Source organism: Ornithorhynchus anatinus, chromosome X5 (genome assembly GCF_004115215.2).
Source record: "Ornithorhynchus anatinus isolate Pmale09 chromosome X5, mOrnAna1.pri.v4, whole genome shotgun sequence".
Lineage (NCBI taxonomy): Eukaryota > Metazoa > Chordata > Mammalia > Monotremata > Ornithorhynchidae > Ornithorhynchus > Ornithorhynchus anatinus.
The window spans coordinates 46,612,542-46,632,331 of NC_041753.1; the positions used below are offsets into that span (position 1 = coordinate 46,612,542).

Below are 19,790 nucleotides of genomic sequence, written 5' to 3' on the forward strand. Positions count from 1 at the left end.
TAGTATCATGCTCTTTTTGAAATCTTGGCTCTAATTTAGTCATTCTACTCCTGATTAGTACACACTAGTTAATGCTGTCCACTGCTATTTTTCTCAGTTGTCCTCAGCTATGCCACGTCATTTCAGGTGGGGCTTCAGTATAGGTCAAATTGTCTCTTCTGCATTCCTTGTTTTGGGCCCAGCTTCAGTTCACTGTAAGACAGCTACTTTGAGTAAATGATCTGAAAGAGGGAGTTCACAGTGAAATCACTTACTTTTCAGATGCCGCTAAATAACTGTAGTGTTTGTTAAGCACTCACTCTTGCTAAGAACTGTATTGTGTGCTAAGGTATTTACATTACAAGACAAGCAACAGTCCCTGTCCCATATGGGGCTTGCAGTTAAAGTGGAAAGGAGAACAGGTATTTTATTCCCAATTATAGAGATGAGGAAGCTGAAACTAAGTTAAGTAACTAGCCCAAGATCACACAGTGGACAAATGGGAGAGCTGGGTTTAAAGGTCAGATCTCCTGAATCCCAGACCCATGTTCTTTCCACTAGGCCACGCTACTTCTTCTTGGGTATAAACTTCAAGAAGACTTCATAAACCCAATCGGGCGGGGTGAAAAATGGCAGATGAGCTTCAGTGTGAGCAAGTGAAGGTGATGCACTTAAGGATGCACAAAATAAATGCTTAACAAAAAGCACTAGTATTATGTCCTCACACAGTGGATAGTAAGCAAATAAACTGCTTATCACAGGAAGCTGTGCAGAATGAAAATATCAGTAGATTCCAAAACTGAATGAATTAATGATTCAGTTGTATTTATTGAGCACTTACTGTGTGCAGAGCACTGTCCTAAGTGCTTGGGAGAGTAAAATACAATAAACAGTCACATTCTCTGCCCACAATGAGCTTACTGTCTAAGGGAATAAGTTGCACTGATCAGGAATTGAGCCCAGGCCACAGCGGGTAGAGCACTGAATCCTAGCCACTGGACATCAAGGCCTTAAAGATGGTCCATGCAACATCCCTAATATGAGAATGAATATCAAGGAGGGAATCACCACACAATTCTTTCAAGTATCTTGCTGTCACTGTCAGTATTGAGCTGGATAAAATGTTGGTCTGAAATATTAGTGGCATATTTTTCTTAGATTGGATACAATTAACCTAAGAAAGCTCTCCTATGAATTGACGCGTTACTGTGGCATGGGAGTTGGTGTAGCTGATGAAGCTTAGAGCTATGCCATATAGGCTTACCCATAATGGAAAAGTCTAAGCTGAGACATCACACAAAGTTGATTCACCTGTGCTGGGCAGGAGTGGCATGAGAAGGAGTCAAAGGTGGATGATCAAGTGATCAAAATATTGACAATGGCATAGACTCAGGTTTTTACTGTGTGGAAGAAAGGAAGAAAGCTGTATAATAATAACAATGGCATTTGTTAAGTACTTACTATGTGCAAAGCAATGTTCTAAGCACTGATCGGGGTGTCCCACGTGGGGCTCACAGTCTTGATGCCCATTTTACAGATGAGGTAACTGAGGCACAAAAAAGTTAAGTGACTTGTCCAAAGTCACTCAGTTGACAAGAGGCAGAGCTGGGATTTGAACCCATGACCTCTGACTCCCCAGCCCGTGCTCTTGCCACTGAGCCACGCTTCTTCTCTATGAATATACATACCAGATTGACTTTATGACTGAAGATGGGACGTTCTGAAGAGGATGTGTCCATGGAGTCACTGTGGGTTAGACTGTAAACCCGTCAATGGGCAGGGATTGTCTCTGTTGCCGAATTGTACATTCCAAGCTCTTTAGTACAGTGCTGTGCACATAGTTAGCACTCAATAAATACTATTGAATGAATGAAATGACATGAAGACAATTGAAGAAGAAGAAGAACCTAAGAAATGCCTGGACCACCTTACAACTCCATCCACTTGCTTTGGGATTTTGGTATCTACTGGAACTCCCCCAAGAGTGAGACAGGCATTGGAGGCATCCTAGAATATGAATTTTCCTCCTTTCCAACTTTACAAGAACAAGGGGATGATTTCCACCTGTGTGCTTTAAAGTAGGGAAGAAGAGGAGACAGGCTGTGCAGACCCTGTCAGGCCATGGGGTGGAATCCAGGAGTGTAAACTAACCAATAAGAGACTGATGCAGTTGACAGGTAAGCAGGTTGAGACCCATCTGCTCTTTGAAGAAGGGGAAGATGGGCTTATGCATCCCCCCCACCCCAATATCAGGGGAAGTCCGTGTCCCAGATCTGACCCCTTGGGCTGGTCACTGGTTCTACATTTTTGGTTTCAGCCCATACCTGTTGGGTGTCAACCTAGCATCATACCTCTTGAAGGAGAGATTAATTCATGACTTCCAGTCTTGGAATACGGCATCTGCAGAATAATTCATTCATTTGCTCTGGTGCCAATTCACATGGGGAATTTCCGGTGCTTTGTCAGGATATTCCCTGCCTGCCTATTTAATCCCAAATGCCATGTTTGGGAGTAAAACTTGGGCCCAGAAAACAGGAAGTGAGAGAGGGTGGAAGAGGTTATGGCTGCTGCGGACACAGTAATAAATACATTGTCAGGAGTTCAATTAATTGAGCATATATTCAAAAATCCCACTTTGGCCCCCTTAGCTCCCCACCTTGGTCCAGAGAGAAGTTCAACCCATGAAGACAGTGTGAGCAGAAAATTCCGAACTCGTCTTGTGGGTAGGGTAGCTATCTTACATGGTTACTGTGGTTACCACTGAGATATGGGAACCCTCATGAAAGCCTATTTTGAAAGAAAACCATCACATCTATTCCACTTTACTAGCATTTTTTGAAAATCTTCAGTAACTCTGTGCTAACTGGGAATGAATGAATGTCTGAATTTAGGCTTCAAAAATGTTTCTTTTCTCCCCTCAATCTGTGTAATTACTGTTTTTTTTCCCCCAAGCCTTTCAAAATACTATAATTAACAGTTTGGCAGATAACCCATATAACTGCAGTTAAGGCAAATATAGTATGCAGCTGTCTTTGCATTAAGTGATTAAATCAAATAGCATAGTTTTGAAATACATTTGTAAAGCATAAATTTACCTCCTGGCAAAACTGACTTAAGTAACACACCCTGCACCATCTGTTCACTGTAATACTCTCTGGGACTATTGCTATGGACAGCATACCCCAGCAGCAGTGGTGATTCAAAGGGTGTTAAGTCATATTTTCACTCTCAGGAAGACAACATCCCTTTGGACCCCACAAATTATGTTCAGAGGAAAATGAACAGTTCACAGCCAGAGACCTCACAATGCACACAAGGTACAGCCACTCACAATCAAACAGAAACGTTGATTGCAGCATATCTGTCAGAAAAAAATACCCTGTAATACGTTTTTCTGGAGACAGGGGACTTACTTTAAGTGTCTTCCAAAGCTGGGCAGAAATCTTGGGAACTCAGTTGAAGGAAAATGCAACTTTCTTTTTTTTATGGTATTGGATAAGTGCTTACTATGTTCCAGACACTGTTCTAAGCATTGGGCATATCTTGTCATGTGCTTTTGTGTCATCTCTGACCCATAGTGACTCCATGGATACATCTCTCACAGAACAGCCCACCTCCATCAGCAATCGTTCTTGTAGTGCCTTCTTCCTTGCTGTAAACTTGAGTCTCCGTCCTCGACTCTCTCCCATACTACCGCTGCCCAGCACAGGTGAATATGACTTTTAGCAGATTGCCTTCCACTCACTAGCCACTGTCCAATTAGGAATGGAGTGGGTATGCCTCTCCTTGACTCTCCTTCCCTTAGCCGAGACTGGTAGAGTACTGGAAACTCTCCAGCTGTGATCCTGAGGGGGGAAGCACTGGGCCAGATAAAAGCTAATCAGGTGGGACACAGTCCCTGTCCCACATGGGGCTCCAAATCTTAATCCCCATTTTCCAGATGAGGTAACTGAGGCCCAGAGAAGCAAATTGATTTGCCTAAGGTCACACAGCAGACAAGTGGCAGAGGCAGGCCTAGAACCCAGGTCCTTCTGACTCCCAGGCCCATGCTCTATCCACTAGACCAGGTTGCTTCTCTTTTATCTTTCATCCAATCTGATAGTACTGAATTGATAATTCTAAATTTCCAACTTCTCTTGTGGGTAGGTTAGCCAGTTAGTTCCCATCCCACTAGATCAGAGTGTCTCCCCATAGAGCTCCTCTTTTGAAAAACAATCTGATGATTCAGTTCTCAAAAACACCAAAATGGTAGAACATTCTGCTTGGATCACTGAAGCTCCCAGGTTGGCCAAAGGAGGACCACAATTTAAACCAAAGTCAACAATGGAAAAACTAGTACCTGAAGCCTCCATCCCAGACTACTTTTAGGATCTGGGGAACAGAGTGGAGCAACTGGAAAGTTTTGCAGGGCTCAATTCCTCCCCACCCCCCCAGAGGAGGAAAGATGAAGTCAGCGCATATATGTGGAACACCAGAATTTAAATGACACTGATGGTGTCGTCTCTGCCTCCATGGCTACCACATATTTGAAAAAAGATAGGTGATCCAGGTTACTTTCCATGAGTTCATTAACATTATTGTATCCCCAGATCCATTTCTCTAATGCTGGTTGTAGGTCTCGGGAGACAGTCAAGAAGTTGTGTGTTTAGAAGAAAGCAAGATGAATTCCTGTTCATGACTCCAAAGATGAGCAGTATAAAGCCATCAGGCTGGGACAAAGGAGCCAGGCTATACAGGCAATGTATCTTGCTTATGGTTCACATCAATATTACTAATTCATCAGCTAAATTTGATAGGCTTTTAATTTATTAATCTTTATCTAGAGGCAGAAACAGATTCCGTAAATATTGTGTATCACATATCCTCTGGGCATTTAAAAAATCTAACTTTTGTTTACTGTCACTTTACCGCATGTTCACATTACAAGTCATAAAGTAACAGGTTAATGAAATTGGATGGAACCTATTCAACTTGTAATTTACAGCCTGGATAAATCATTCATTCATGTTGAGAGATGTTCAAGCAAGGCTCCACCGGCAAAGCTTTTTTAATGAGGGGAGTTCTCTTTATCTTCTACCACTCCCTATCTATAAGAATCTGCTATTTTAATAAAGAGAGCTGCCTTTATTTTCAGGTTTCCATAAATGTGAGCCTGTGATTTTGAAGCCACTTTGGAGTGAACAGGGTATATGGTAAAACAAAGCATAGGAAATAAAACTGAAAATTAGAGGCCGGGGCTCGTAGGGTTATAATAAAATTGAGGTGAAAGGTTTGTTTTTTGTTTTGTGACTAAGTGGTGGGATCATCCACTAATGAAGTCAAGAGTAAGCAGGCTAAGTTCAAGAATATGCATTGATGAACATCATGTTTCCAGGAGAGCCAGGTTTTTTTTTTGGTATCCTGAGAAATCCTATGTTTTGGGCGTTGATACTATTTTAAAGGTGAGTTGATTGCTTCTTAACTGAGAGAGGAGGCATCTTGAATACTATTATCACTCCTGGAGGGAACTATGGTAAATTCAATTGTGTGTAGACTTCTGTTATATGCAATCCCCAACTACTTAAACTATGGATAAAATCAGAAATCAGGGAGATAATGAAGCATGTCTGTGCTACACAGAATAATAAAAATGGCTGCCTCAATGGGCCATGAAGCAGAGTAGCTGGTGCCTCTGGCTATAGTAATGGCATTCCTTGAAGTGTACATGTGGGACAGGGACTGTGTTCAAACTGATTGACTTGTACCTACCCCAGCACGTAGAACAGTGCTTGGCACATAATGAGCCCTTAACAAGTACCAAATACAGGTATCTATAATATAGAAAGGAAATCAACTCCCTATTTCACCTAAAAACCAGACAAGCAATGAATTTGTGTGCCTTGGTGCCTGTCTCTACCTTCTTTTAAAAACAATGATATTTGTTAAGCATTTATTATGTGCCAGACACTATACTAAGTGTTGGTATCTTGTTTTTTTCTCAGTTTACATCTGTGATTAGACCCATTTACACTCTGTTTATATGGTGTGAGAGCATGTTTGTTCGGTATTTCAGGTGAAAGGAATATCAATTTTATTTTTTACCAAGAAACAGATGGTAGGCCTGCTCCTGTATTATTTGTCCCAGAAAGCATGTTTTCAAGGACTAATTTTACCTTTACTGAATTCCAAGAAAAAATTTACTTGAAGTATTTGAGTGTTGAAGAATATTCATCTTCGCAAGGATATCCTATTTCATGTAATTTGCATTGAGGAGTGATTCAAATAATGCCTGCCTGACACCTGCCTCAAAGTAAGACAGTATATCTGTAGATATTCACATTCCCAAAGTGAAACAGTTACTACCACCGTGCCCACAAGTCTCTTCATGTTTTGGTGTTATGTAGAATTTCATCATAAGACTTAATCCTGTTGCTTCTCAAGAGGATTTTTCTGAGTTGCAGAGTAAATGGAATGGACTTAGAAAGACTGGACCATGGATTTCAGGGTAGAGAAAGAACTTCAATATGCCCTGATATGCTGAAAAATGTGATTAATAATAGCAGGCTTGGCCAACATTCCTTATTCTCAGAACACGTTTTACTGCCCTAGAAAGACAAAAAAAAATATTGCAATATCACTTAATAAGCCACTGAAAACCCCAGAACATTGTAGTCTAATCTTACCAGGGTGTACAGTTTTACTTCCTGCATATATGTACAGTAAACATTTTAAGAACTAGATTTAACTGGATCAAAGGAAGAGGTCTTCTAATGCAGTAAGAGGTACACTTTTCAGTTGACCCACACCTTGAATCTTTCTAGATAACATTTCCCCTGTCATTTGGATCATCGTTTCTAGTTTAGATTTTGATCCTGCAATGAGATCTCAGGTTGTATTTTCTGGAGATATTCACTGAGTTTTGGCATTGCCTAATTGAAGATCTTGGTGAACCATGGGCATTTTATAAACAGATGGCAAAGTCATTTGCCAGTGGTGTATGAAATAGCAACAGAAAGATCTCAAATTCTTTGAATACAAATTACCATCCAAACTTCGGACATGGTACATCTTAGAGAGGAGAGTGAAGTATTTGTTCCTAAATTCTTTTCCCAAAAGAAGCTAACAAAGTGGTGATTCAGATTAAGGAAAAATCACAATCGGTGAATAGATTTTTGAATAGAAAAGATAGTACTGATGAAATGGAAAACAGTGAGCCAACATGATGTAGAACAACAAAGGGGGTGGGGCAGAAAAAGTCAAAAAAGATTTTCGAAGCCTTTAGTTGAAGCATCATATAATCTTATCTATCATCTATTACATTATGGTTGATCTAGTCTTTCCTTAAAACAGTAAATTTTCATGGTTTAGTGAGACTAGGAAAGGGCATGGTTCTCATATATTTCATGAGCTGATTGTGACTTCATTTGTCTTTTCTATGTAAAGGATGCCCACACATCCCTAGAGATAAGGCCCAGAACCTAAGACTATCAGTTTTCTGTTCATAACTTTAACTTGTAAGTCTCTATTCCTATCCCTAAACTGCTTCCTGCTTGGGAAAGTTGAACTCATGGGTTCATCTGGACTTATTTCCCCATTCTTGGGTTTGGCATGGTACCTAGTCTATATCCCCTTGAGACCGGGGCAGGACTTCTCATCCCAACTCTTGATTTCAATATTTCAGAAGAAAACTGACAACAGACCAATCAATCAGTCAAGTGTACTGAGTGCTCACTGTGTGCAGGGAACTGTTCTAAGCACTTGGGAGAATACAAACAACAATATAACAGACACTTTCCCTGACCACAACAAGCTTACTTTGAGTGCTTTATTGAGCACTGTACTAAGTGCTTGGGAGAATACAATAGAGTAGACCTGATTCCTTTTCTCAAGGAGTTTGCAATCTGGTGGGGGATAGACCACCTTGCCGTGCATTGTGTAGTTGGAGTCATTTGCCAGTTGATAAGATCTTGCAGTCACAATTTTTCTAATGTTGGAAATACTGGGGTTAGAAACAGCATCCCTTATTGAAAAGAGTGAAAAATAAGACTTGCCCACCCAGCAGAATTCACAAGATGGAAAATGGACACTAATCCTTAGTGTTTTCCTGGGAAGTTTTCCGCCCCAGCTGTCCAGTATTCCATGAACAATTAACCATTGGGACAGAATCCAGAATTTCCTGACAGGTCATTTGGTGATGAGGCACTGTGGCACATGTTGGGAAGGTAAACTCAGATGAGATATATATATACTATTCAATAACAGCTGGCCAAAGAGTGTCTATTCAGATCAAGAACAGGAGGCAAGTAGGATGGCATTTTGTTGCAATTATACTTTGCAAGGTGCTCTGCAGCAAAATCGTGATAGATACAACCACAATCTACAATATAAATAGTAAAAGCCATTTTCTATTTTGGTGCAGCCATCCGGGCCAAGAATTCCATGTGGCCATCAGAGCCGATCCATGATCCAAGCTGGGAATTCTGTGCAGTCATCAAATCTGATCAGTGCTCCAGGTTGGGAATGCCATGTGACCATCAAATCAGATCAACAATTCGAGCCTGGAATATCGTATGGCCATCAGAACTGATCAGTGATCCAGGCCGGGAATTCCGTATTGCCCTCAGATTCGATCCACTATCAGGGCCAGGAATTCTGTGAAGACATGCGAGCAGATCCATGAAAGGGACCAGGTCTTCCACATAGACAGCACACCCAATCCATGATCTGTGTTCCAGGTGTTCCGGGCAGCCAGGACATCCGGTCCGGGATCCAGGTCCCTGTTCTTCTGGGCAGCCAGGACACCTGGTTCATGATCCAGGACCCGATCTGGGAACCTGGTTCCAGATCTTCTGAGTAGCTGGCTTAACCGGTCCCAGATCTGGATTTGGGGTCTTCCGCTTAGCCGGTGATCCGGTCTGGGATCTGAGTCCCAGGTCTTGGAGGCAGCTGGAGGACCCTTTCTGGGATCCTGGTCCAGGTTCTGGGTCTTCATTCATTCATTCATTCGTATTTATTGAGCGCTTACTATGTGCAGAGCACTGTACTAAGCACTTGGAATGTACAATTCAGCAGCAGATAGAGACAATCCCTGCCCAATGATGGGATCACGGTCTAAACGGGGGAGACAGACGGCAGAGCAAAACAGAACGAAACAAAAACAAGACAACGTTATCACAATAAATAGAATCAAGGGGGGGATGTACACCTCATTAACAAAATAAATAGGGTAATAGATAATATATAAATGAGCACAGTGCTGAGGGGAGGGGAAGGGGGAGGAACAGATGGTGGAAGGGGAGCAGAGGGAAAAGGGGGTAGCTCAGTCTGGGAAGGCCTCTTGGAGGAGGCGAGCTCTTAGTAGGGCTTTGAAGAGGGGAAGAGAGTTTGGCGGAGGTGAGGAGGGACGGCATTCCAGGACAGTGGTAGGACGTGGGCCAGAGGTCAATGGCAGGATAGGCGTGAACAGGGGAAAGTGAAGAGGTGAGCGGCAGAGCAGCAGAGTGTATGGGGTGGGCAGTAGAAGGAGAGAAGGGAGGTGAGGTAGGAGGGGATAAGGGGATGGAGAGCTTTGCAGCCCAGAGTGAGAAGTTTTTGTTTCTTGCGAAGGTTGATGGGCAACCACTGGAGGTTTTTAAGGAGGGGAGTGACATGCCCAGAGCATTTCTGTAGGAAGATGATCCGGGCAGCGGAATGAAGAATAGACTAGAGTGGGGAGAGACAGGAGGAAGGGAGATCAGAGAGGAGGCTGACACAATAATCCAGTTGGGATTCTGATCAGTCGGCGATCCGGTCGGTAATCTGGGTTCCCAGTCTTCTGAGCAGCCTGGGGATCCGGTTCCCGGGTTTACTGGGCAGGCTGGGGAACCTGGTCTGGGATTCAGGTTCTGGGTCTTCCCGGCGGTCAGCGGATCGGGTCCGGTTTCAGGGCCCGCAATTTTGTGCAGTTGTCACATCTGATCTGCGATCCGACCAAGGAATTCCATGCAGCCATTGAACCAGTCCAGTGATCCAAGGCGGGAATTCCAAGCTGCTGTCACCTCGGATCTGTTATCTTGCTCATTAGTTCCATATGGCTGTCAAACTCCATCTCTGATCCAGGCTGGGAATTTTGTGGGGCCATCCGATCCTCTATCTAGGTACAGAATTCTGTGCAGACTTCCCAGCTGTTCTGCGATCCTGGCCAGGTGTTCCACGCATCCTCAAAAATCTCCAGTGGTTGCCTATCAACCTCGGTATCAAGCAAAAACTCCTCACTTCAAAGCTCTCCATCACCTTGCCCCCTCCTACCTCACCTCCCTTCTCCCCTTCAACAGCCCATCCCGTTACACTCTGCTCCTCTGCCACCGCTAATCTCATTGTGCCTCCTTTTCACCTGTCCCACCGTCAACCCCTGGCCCATGTCCTACCTCTGGCCTGGAACTCCCTCCCTCTTCAAATTCTTCAAACTAGCACACTTCCCCCTTTTCAGAGCCCTACTGAAAGCTCACCTCCTCCAGGAGGCTTTCCCAGACTAAGCCCCCATTTTCCTCTGCTCCTCCTCCCCTCCCTATCTCCCCTCCCTGAATTGCTCCCTCTGCTCAACCCCCTTCCCTACCCCACAGCACTTGTGCATATATGTATATATTTATTCTATTTATTTTATTAATGATGTGTATATACCTATAATTTGATTAATTTATATTGATGTTATTGATGCCTGTTTACTTGTTTTGATGCCTGTCTCCCCCCTTCTAGACTGTGAGCCCGTTGTAGGGTACGGATTGTCTCTGTTGCTGAATTGTACTTTCCAAGTGCTTAGAACAATGCTGTGCCCACAGTAAGCGCTCAATAAGTACAAATGAATGAATGAATTTGGTGGATCCATTCCGGGATCCGGTGTAGGTTTCCTCAATGGCTAGCCGACTCATTCTGGGATCGGGGCCGCATTTTCCGGGCAGCCGCCGATCTGGGCCTGGTCTTCCCTGGAGCAGACAGAACCATTCCGGGATCCTGGTTGGGTTTTCTGGGCAGCTGGTGGATAATAATAATAATAATGTTGGTATTTGTTAAGCGCTTACTATGTGCCAAGCACTGTTCTAAGCGCTGGGTAGATACAGGGTAATCAGGTTGTCCCACCTGAGGCTCACAGTCTTAATCCCCATTTTACAAATGAGGTAATGGAGGCCCAGAGAAGTTAAGTGACTTGCCCACAGTCACACAGCTGACAAGTCCCTGGATCCGATCAGGGATCCGGTTCCGGGACTTTTGCCACCCCAAGACCCGATCCTGGATCCCGGCCGGGACTTCTGTTTAGCCAGAAGATCTGATCTGCCATCCGGGCCTGTTGTTCCATGATCCAGGCTGGGAGTTCTTGTAGCCGGTAATTCCCCGCTGCCCTGGGCTTGTCTGTATAATCCATGCTTGGTTTTTTGTTTTGTTTTTTTCCATTCTGCCCAAGGCCAGAGCCGGGCCTAGATCCCTGCCTGGTTTTCTGTTCTCCCGTAGTCCCAGTGCTAGGATTGGCTGCGGCTCCAGGTGTCAATGGGAAAGCAGGTGCTGCTGGTTCGGAATTGGAAGAGATGTTCAGAGACAGAGGCACACAGAGATCGTGAGGGAGACACTGAGGGTGATTGTGAGAAACTCTGAACCCGTTGTGAGACAGTAGAGCGAATGAGAGAGCAGAAATATCCAGACACAGATATCCAGAGTCGGTGAGAGACTCTGGAGCAAATGAGACAAAGTAGAGACAGGCAGAGAATGAGAGACCAGAAATCCTGAGACACTGATAGAGAGGCGAGAGATGACGAGACAGAGCAAAGAAGGGACATAGAGCTAGTGAGAGATAGGAATAATGATGATGATGGCATTTATTAAGCACTTACTATGGCAAAGCACTGTTCTAAGTGCTGGGGGGATACAAGGTCATCAGGTTGTCCCACATGGGGCTCACAGTCTTCATCCCCATTTTAAAGATGAGGTAACTGAGGCCCAGAGAAGTGAAGTGACTTGCCCAAAGTCACACAGCTGACAAGCGGAGGAGCCGGGATTAGAACCCATGACCTTTGACTCCCAAGCCCGGGCTCTTTCCACTGAGCCATGCTGCTTAGAGACATAGAGAGGATAGTGAAAGACTCAAAGCAAGTGAGAGATAAAGAAGAGACACGGAGGATGGGAGGCAGAAATATTGAGACATGGAGAGAGTGAGAAAGACACAGAGAGTGAGAGTTACAGAGAGGATAGAATGGTAGCGTCAGAGCAAATGAGTGCCAAAGAAGAGATGCAGGGATACACCAAGAGAAAAGGAGACCAGAAACACTGAGATAGAGTGAGAGATATATAGAAAGGAGAGAGTGAGAGACTCAGAGCAAATGAGCGACAAAGAAGAGAAACAGGGAGATATGGGGAGTGAGAGATACAGAAACAGATGATGAGAGACTCAGAGCAAATGAGATAAAGAAGACATGGAGAGACTCAGAGAGAATTGAGAGACCAGAAATACTGAGACAGAGGTAGTGAGAGACTCAGAGCAAATGAGAGATAAGGAAAAGACACAGGGAGGCAGAGAGTGAGAAACCAGAAATCTTGAGACATAGAATGAGAGAGACCAGGGCCAGGCAGGAGTCTAGGGTGTAGGGAAGTTCCATTTCCATGGGGGTGATGGCCTCCATGTCCATATGGAGTTGGCATCCAGTCTAGAGTGCAATTAAAGCTCCCTTCTTTGGAAACTTAGCAGGGCATTGTTGCCTGAGGGAAAGAGATTGGGGTTGGGGGTGGGGCGGGGCTGGGGGGGTGGAGTAAAGAGTTAAAAGCTCTACTAACTGTTGTTCAATAATTGTTCCTTTCTTCCTGTGGTTTCTAGACTTCCAAAGGGGCTATTCCCAATAGCTCAGCCTGATAGAGGAGAAAAGAAGAAAAACAAGAGGAGGGTTATGGGGTTGTCGGTGTTGAAGGGAAGAAGGAGAAGGATCAGGGAATGGTGAAAGAGGAATGCAAGTAGTAGCATGCAAGAGCAATGGCCAGATCCCACATCGTCTTTTTTTTTTAATGAGGGGTGGTTTGGGAGAGGGAAAAGGTAATCAAAATTAAAAATAACTGAAATGAGGGTTAGAAACTGGGATAAAATTCGCTAGGACATGAAAAATCCATGCCCTAATCATGAAGAAGAGTAAAATCTTTGTCATTAACCCTAGCTGTTTTAAAAAGAGGCAAATATCCTAACTTGATTCTTATTTCTGTGCCTGTGTAGGTTCACTGAATTGCTGATAGCAGAAGGGAAATCTCTTTCCATGTAGCTAACTAAATAGATGAGGGACTATTCCCTGCCATCAGCATTGAACTCGCCTGTGGGGGACAGAGAGGAATGAAGCAGGGGACTGTCCTCATTGTGCAGATGGAATTCCCCCTAGCAAGAATTAGCTGCTGATTCTAACCTGATTGCATCTGTCAGAGGTACACCACAGCCAATCTCCAGCAGAGCAGAAATTGTCACAGGGGCATTAGGGCCATCTGAAAATTTGCCAGGGAAATTTCAATTTTGGATACAAGGACAATAATAGAGTGAGACAGTAATCGTAATAATAGTACTGAGAATATAATTACTTGTGATTTGCATGGCCCTTGTCTTTCTAAATATTCAAGGCATTTTCACATAACTGACTTCATTTATCCACATCCTAGCCCCACAAAGTAGGGGATCTCTCTATTTCGAAGTCTGTTTCCCACTGTAAACGCTAAGCTCCTTGTGGGCTGAGATCACATCTACATAGTCAGTTGGATTGTATTTTCCCAAGCACTAGTACAATGCTCTGCACACAATAAGCACTCAATAAATTTTTTTGATTGAATGAAAGTGTGCTGCTGCCTAACCTACTCACCTTCCTCCAGGCTATCTGGATTCGGAGGGCCACATTGAGCCTCTTACATCTAGGCTGATGGCAGACTGAGGGGAAGACACATGGTAGGAAGCCCTGAGGTGTCTACTTTCCATTAGGCGGCTGTGCTCTCCAAGGAGGACCAAGCGCTACTCATCTCTCTCTAAGCCAGTACTGCTCCGATTAGACTGTAAGCCCGTCAAACGGCAGGGACTGTCTCTATCTGTTGCCGACTTGTTCATCCCAAGCGCTTAGTACAGTGCTCTGCACATAGTAAGCGCTCAATAAATACTATTGAATGAATGCTCCATCACCACTGTATTCAGATGTGTTCAGGTAACCAATTAGTAACAATGGGGTGTCTTAACTCCTCTGGATGCTGAACTGAGACTTCTGATCTGGTTTTCACTACCTTGACACCCTCAGCCCCCCCAACATGGCCTAGCAAACTGCCTTCCCTCCCTGCCACCAAGGGCCAATACCAGCTCCCCTCCACACCATCAAGGAGAACTCCTCTGATCCTGCTTTCCATCACCTCAGTGGGAATGAGAACAGCACCTGCAGCATGAGGTATCATACAACTTCAGATTAGTTAATGGCTGCAAAATCACTGAGGTGAGAAGCAGCATGACCTAGTGACAAGAGCATGGGCTTGGGAGTCAGAGGACGTGGGCTCTAATCCCAGCTCCGCACTTTTCTGCTGTGTGACCTTGGGCAAGTCACTTAACATCTCTGTGTCTAAGCTATCTCATCTGTAAAATGGGGATTAAGACTATGAGCCCCACATGGGATAGCCTGATTACCTTGTATCTACCCCAGTGCTTAGAACAGTTTTTGGCACATAGTAAGCACTTAACAAATATCATCATTATTATCATTTTTGAGGTGGGCCCTGAAAACTACAACTCCCTACGTACTTTTTTGTTTTTATTTTGTGTAATATGTATTTGCTCTTGTCCCTTGTGCTGTTTTCAGGTTTCAGTGTTTCATTGCTCCCACTGTCTCTGTCTCCAGCCCTCCTCCTGGTCCCACCCAGAGTCATAGATTGTGAGCGCCTCAAAGGGACAGGATTCATGACTAATTCCCACCTGTACACTCTTTCCTAGCACCCAGTACAGTGCTCTCCACCCAGGAAGCGGTTAATAAATGCTTTACTACTACTAGTACTAGTAGTACAAGGTTATGCAGGGCTCAAACTTTCCCACCTTGATTGTGTCCGAATGCCTTAATCAAAAGACTGCTGCAAAGGAGGTTTCAATAACTGATGAACAGAACATCCCATCATAATTCCCTCAAAATCGGATGCAAGATATGTCCAGCACGTACTGCATTATTCATAAGCGGTGGGCTTTTTCTTGGCTTAGAAATATGTGAAATGGTAGATTAAAATAAAAAATTGAAGAGGCCTTCTTTTCAAGATAGGAATTAATGAAAGCTGCTTCTTTTTCTCAAGTGAAGTGTGAAGGCCTCCAGTTGTGAATGTTTGCAGAGAGAAACATTACAGTGTCACAACTTGGCACAGTACATTGAATTCATGAAGCATGGATCAGACCTTTCCTGCTAGCTGGTTTTAAACAGAAGTCACAGTTCTAAGAAAACACCTGAGTGAACAGCTTATTCCACCAGCCTGTCCTACTTTCTGCCATTCACCTCACAGGGCCGGCACTTGGATGGGACCCAAAGCATCCACAAGCTGTCATAAGAGGCAAATCTGAAACAGACTACAAAAAAAGAGCATGCAACTAGGCACTTTAATGAGCAAGAGATGAACCAGAAAGGGAATTTTTAATGCAATCTAAATAGCATTTTGAAGGGTTGGATTTTTAGTCTATATGTTGCCCATGCTCATCATTTCATAGCCTCTGGGCATATTAACAAATCCCTTCGGGAAATACTAGCTTCAAACTTAGTTGTTTTTCCTCTCTTCTTCCCCTCCCTCCTCCCAGGATAAAAGAAAAGCCAGAGAAGACCAGAGGCAAGAAGGTGACAAGTTATTACAGAAGGACTCCACTTCGCATCCAAAGGTGGCAGCAACCTCGGGGAGGATGAGCCTTTTGGTGCTCTTTGGGAAATTTCAAGAGCCTTCCTGGGACTTTCCCCTATGAAATTGCAGCTCTGGGAAAAGTCCAGGGGGGGAAATCACCAAGAAGCAACTTTAGATATATTTCAGAAGGTGAGAGCTAGGCCCCCAACTGAGGTTCCCTGAGCCCACAGATGATGGCATTTGGGGTGCCACTTCCCAGGTAATGAATCAGCAATTGGCTGACCCAAGCTCTCCAGAGGCTCCAAACTGGTCTGGAGGTTTTCAAATATTAGTGCATGCTGGGCCCACAGGGCACAACGCTGCCACACTGGTCCCCTCCATTCTGCAAGCAGTTGTGCCATATTTTGGCTGAGAGGGAACTGTAGAGACAAATGACTAAATCCATATTGATTTACTTGCAATAAATTTAAATCATTCCTTTGGCAATCAAGCAATCAATGAGTAAGTCAACAGAATTTATTGAGTTCTTACTCTATGCAGAGCACTGTGCTAACTGCTTGGGAGAGTACAATACGATAGATTTGGTCAACACAATCCCTGGCCTTGAGAAGCATATAGTCTAGAGGGGGAGACAGTCAAATAAATTACAGATAGTAGCAGAGTATAAGAATATGTACACAAATGCTGTGGGGATGAATATCAGTATGCTTTGGGGGTACAGATCCAAGTGCATAGGTGGACATAGAAGAGAGGGTGAGTAGGGTTGGGAGATGAAAGGTTAGCTTTTTGGAGGAAATACAATTTTAGCGGGGATTTGAAGGTGGGAGAATGCAGGTCTATAGGATGTGAAGGTCAAGGGAGTTCCAGGCAGGACCGTGAACAAGGGGTCCATGGCAAGAGGGAGGAGAACTGGGCAGCTTTCTATCCACTCTCGCGGGTACTCTTTCAGCACTTGGTTAAAATTTTCACTTGAACCTTCTTTGCATCCCACCAGCTTCGTGAAATCACCAATGTTTACATTTTCAGTGATCTCAGCAGTTGGAATGACACAGAGTTTCTAGTGGCATCGTGACTAAGCGTGAAGTACACGTACATAAGTACAAGTCAACAAAAAAAAAATTGCTCAGGTCCAGATCAGGAGTGAGGTTTGAAGCTGGTTGGAAAAGGGAATTTAGTAACCCAGTAAGGGGCCTCTTGGCCTGTTGTCCACTTTGAGAAGCGCTGGGATAGATACAGTAGTGGGAATATTAGTTAGAGCACTTACACTTACTAAGAGCTTACTGTGTGTACAGCTCTATACTAAAGGGTATGAAAGAATACACAACTGGGAATTACACTCGGTCCCTGCCCCGCAGGGTGCTTACAATCTAACACTATAATCTCAACATCTTTTTAAAGTCAATATTATGTTGTAATACTTTGAATAAGGATTTAAGAATGAATAATCAAACATAGATTTTAAAATAGTTTAGTGATATTTAATTTAATAGTATATGGCACATAAAAGGAATTATGATTTATCGAGGGAGTCTAAAATGGATCCCAATTAAGAGTGGGTAAGTCTATGGGAAAACCTGCTCCATGATAGAGCCACATTTTCAGGGAATGTAACCACATTGTTATGGTGAGGTAAACCTGTATATTCATATTCAAAACAGTGTGTCTCGCTTTGCTGTCAGAGTGTCAGCTTCCTGTGGGAGGGTATTGCATCATGAGCTTCTGTTTGTATCTCCCAAGAGCTTAGCACAGTCCAGTACACTGCACCCAGTACAGTGTACTGTACAAATGTACAATTTGATGAAAAATTTCAAGAGTTGAGTTTCATCCTCTTCTTGCACATTTGAGTATGTGAAACTGTCAGCTGATTTAAATCCATAGGGAAGCATCTTGAAAAGGAAACATCTAGGGGAAAATATCCTTCTTATGTGCCTGGCCATCTAGTGTAACTGAGCTCTGCTGTGATCACTTTTCATAGTTAACTCTCACATAGTCTCCTCCCTTTGGAAATATTCCATCCCTTACAGCACTAGTAGGTTCCAGGTGCCTTCATATCCCCTTGATTGCTTCATGATGCATGCTGCTCATTCATGATTAACTTTGAAATCAGCATGGGCTGTTGGTCAGGTGGACCGGTGGACTTGACCAGCTGGTCAGCAAAGGGTAAGGCTGAATTCTCCTGTAGTTCAAGTGCTTTTGCATAGCTCTAACTTATTATCCAAAATAAAATATTGCCTCAAATTATATCATTCACCAAATATGAATAGGAAGATATTATTTTTGTCACAAAATAATTTCCCCTTAAATTTAGTTTGGTTCAAAGAACTCGGTTTCAAGATACCAAGAACTAGAAATGGAAAGAATATTCTGTTGGAGTCCTTCAAGGCTCAGTTCTGTATCCACTTCTATTCTCTATCTCATTCCCTCCCATGCCTTCAACTACTGTCTCTGCCTGGATGCTTCCCAAAGCTACCTCTCTAGCCCTGACCTTTCTCCTTCTCTGCAGTCTTGCATTTCCTCAAGGAAATCCCATTTCTGACTACGGTGGGGACTCACTGGGACGCTTTCTGGCTTCAACCTGCTCCCCCAGGGCAAAAATGAGATCCAGGTAGCCCTTTGCCTCTGCAACCCTGATGTCAGTGAAGAAGAGATCTCTATTGGAGACAATCTTCTGCCCTCAACCTTGGGCCATAGGGAGATTCATCATCTACATTCTCCCCTTGATGAATGAGTGACTCAGCTAGTTTGTGAGGGTATAAATGCATATCTGTTCAAAGATAATACTGCTGTCAATGTTGCTATTCATTTTGTGAATGTGACTGAGAAAACAAATACACGATCAGCCATCCTTTCCACACTGCATATCCATGGAACCTTTCCTTGTTTGGGGTTTTAGCTGCTGTTTGTGGACTTTGTCACTGATTGCAACCCTGCCTCTTCAACTTGCGGGCTGCTCAACAACTTGGAACAAAATGTGTCAAACTATTTCTGATTGCTACACACCAGATTGGCCTGCCTTCTGCTTCTCTTCTTCAGTATTCCATAGCTAAGTTGCTTCATTGTGGCATAGAAGGCCCCAAGGAAGAATCTGATGGTAGATGGATCAGGAAGAGGGGAGAGGGCAGGGAATGTATTGGGGCAGAAGCACCAACAGGGACTTGGATGATGAAAGGGATGAAAGCAGGCCTAGACCAGGTATTTCTGCTCAAGTGGATAGGTATATCACCATCCTTGATGTTCAAAGATGATGCTACTGACAGTATTGTTTGTCCACGTGGGCAAGTGTGGCTGATAAGATGGATGCCTGAGCAACATTGTCTTCCAAGTGTTTGTGCGCAGACTATCCTTTTCTGTACTGTTGGCCTTGCTACTTGCAGTGCCTTTTGCTAGTCTGATTTTCTCTCTTGGTAGAATGTAAGAGAAAAGTGGAGGACAACAACACACCCAATCACTGCATTGAAGTGGAGGCACTATAAGCAACAAATGGAGAAGAATTGTTTTCAAATATTGAAGCACAACTGCATGTGATGTGGAATGACTCTGTAAACTGTAAGCTCCCTCTGGGCAGTGGTGATGTTTACTAACTCTATCATATTGTATCCTCCCAAGCACTTAGTATAGTGCTCTGCGAGCAGTAAATCCTCAATAAACACCACTGATTGATTGATTGATTGACCATAGGCTGTTGTAGATAGTAGACAGACCAAACTGGCCTGAAGCAATCAGAAACAATGGTTCCATGACAAATTAGCACATTTTGGCTATGTCCCATTAATCAGGCTGTTTTTAGTGGCTCCTGATCAATTGGCTTCATAATTTAAATTATCTTCCCACCAGGGGCATTTCTGGGGAAGAGGGAGCTGGGACTTGCAATGAAATTCTGGAGGAAGGGTCCCAAGATGACCTCTTCGGGTATGTGGATTTGGGGGTTGCTCTGTATCTGGAAGGAAGTGGACTGTCTATGTCGTTACTGGGCCTCACTAGCCTACAGGCAACTAGTT

At 43.8% G+C, this 19,790-nt stretch overlaps 1 protein-coding gene across 14 annotated transcripts in view; it reads left to right on the forward strand.

The window, feature by feature from the left end:
* Positions 1–16,277, forward strand: part of MPDZ (multiple PDZ domain crumbs cell polarity complex component) — a 193,465-nt gene extending 177,188 nt beyond the window's left edge. For 8 of the 14 annotated variants that reach the window (XM_039910730.1, XM_039910731.1, XM_039910734.1 and 5 more), the window contains one exon: positions 15,755–16,276. In XM_039910730.1, coding sequence (XP_039766664.1) covers positions 15,755–15,913 — 159 coding nt within the window. In that variant the 3' untranslated portion in view covers positions 15,914–16,276. Of the gene's footprint in view, positions 1–15,754 lie in introns of all 14 variants that reach the window. The other 6 variants (XM_039910725.1, XM_039910727.1, XM_039910728.1 and 3 more) reach the window with 1 other exon arrangement.
* Positions 16,278–19,790: the final 3,513 nt, after the last annotated feature.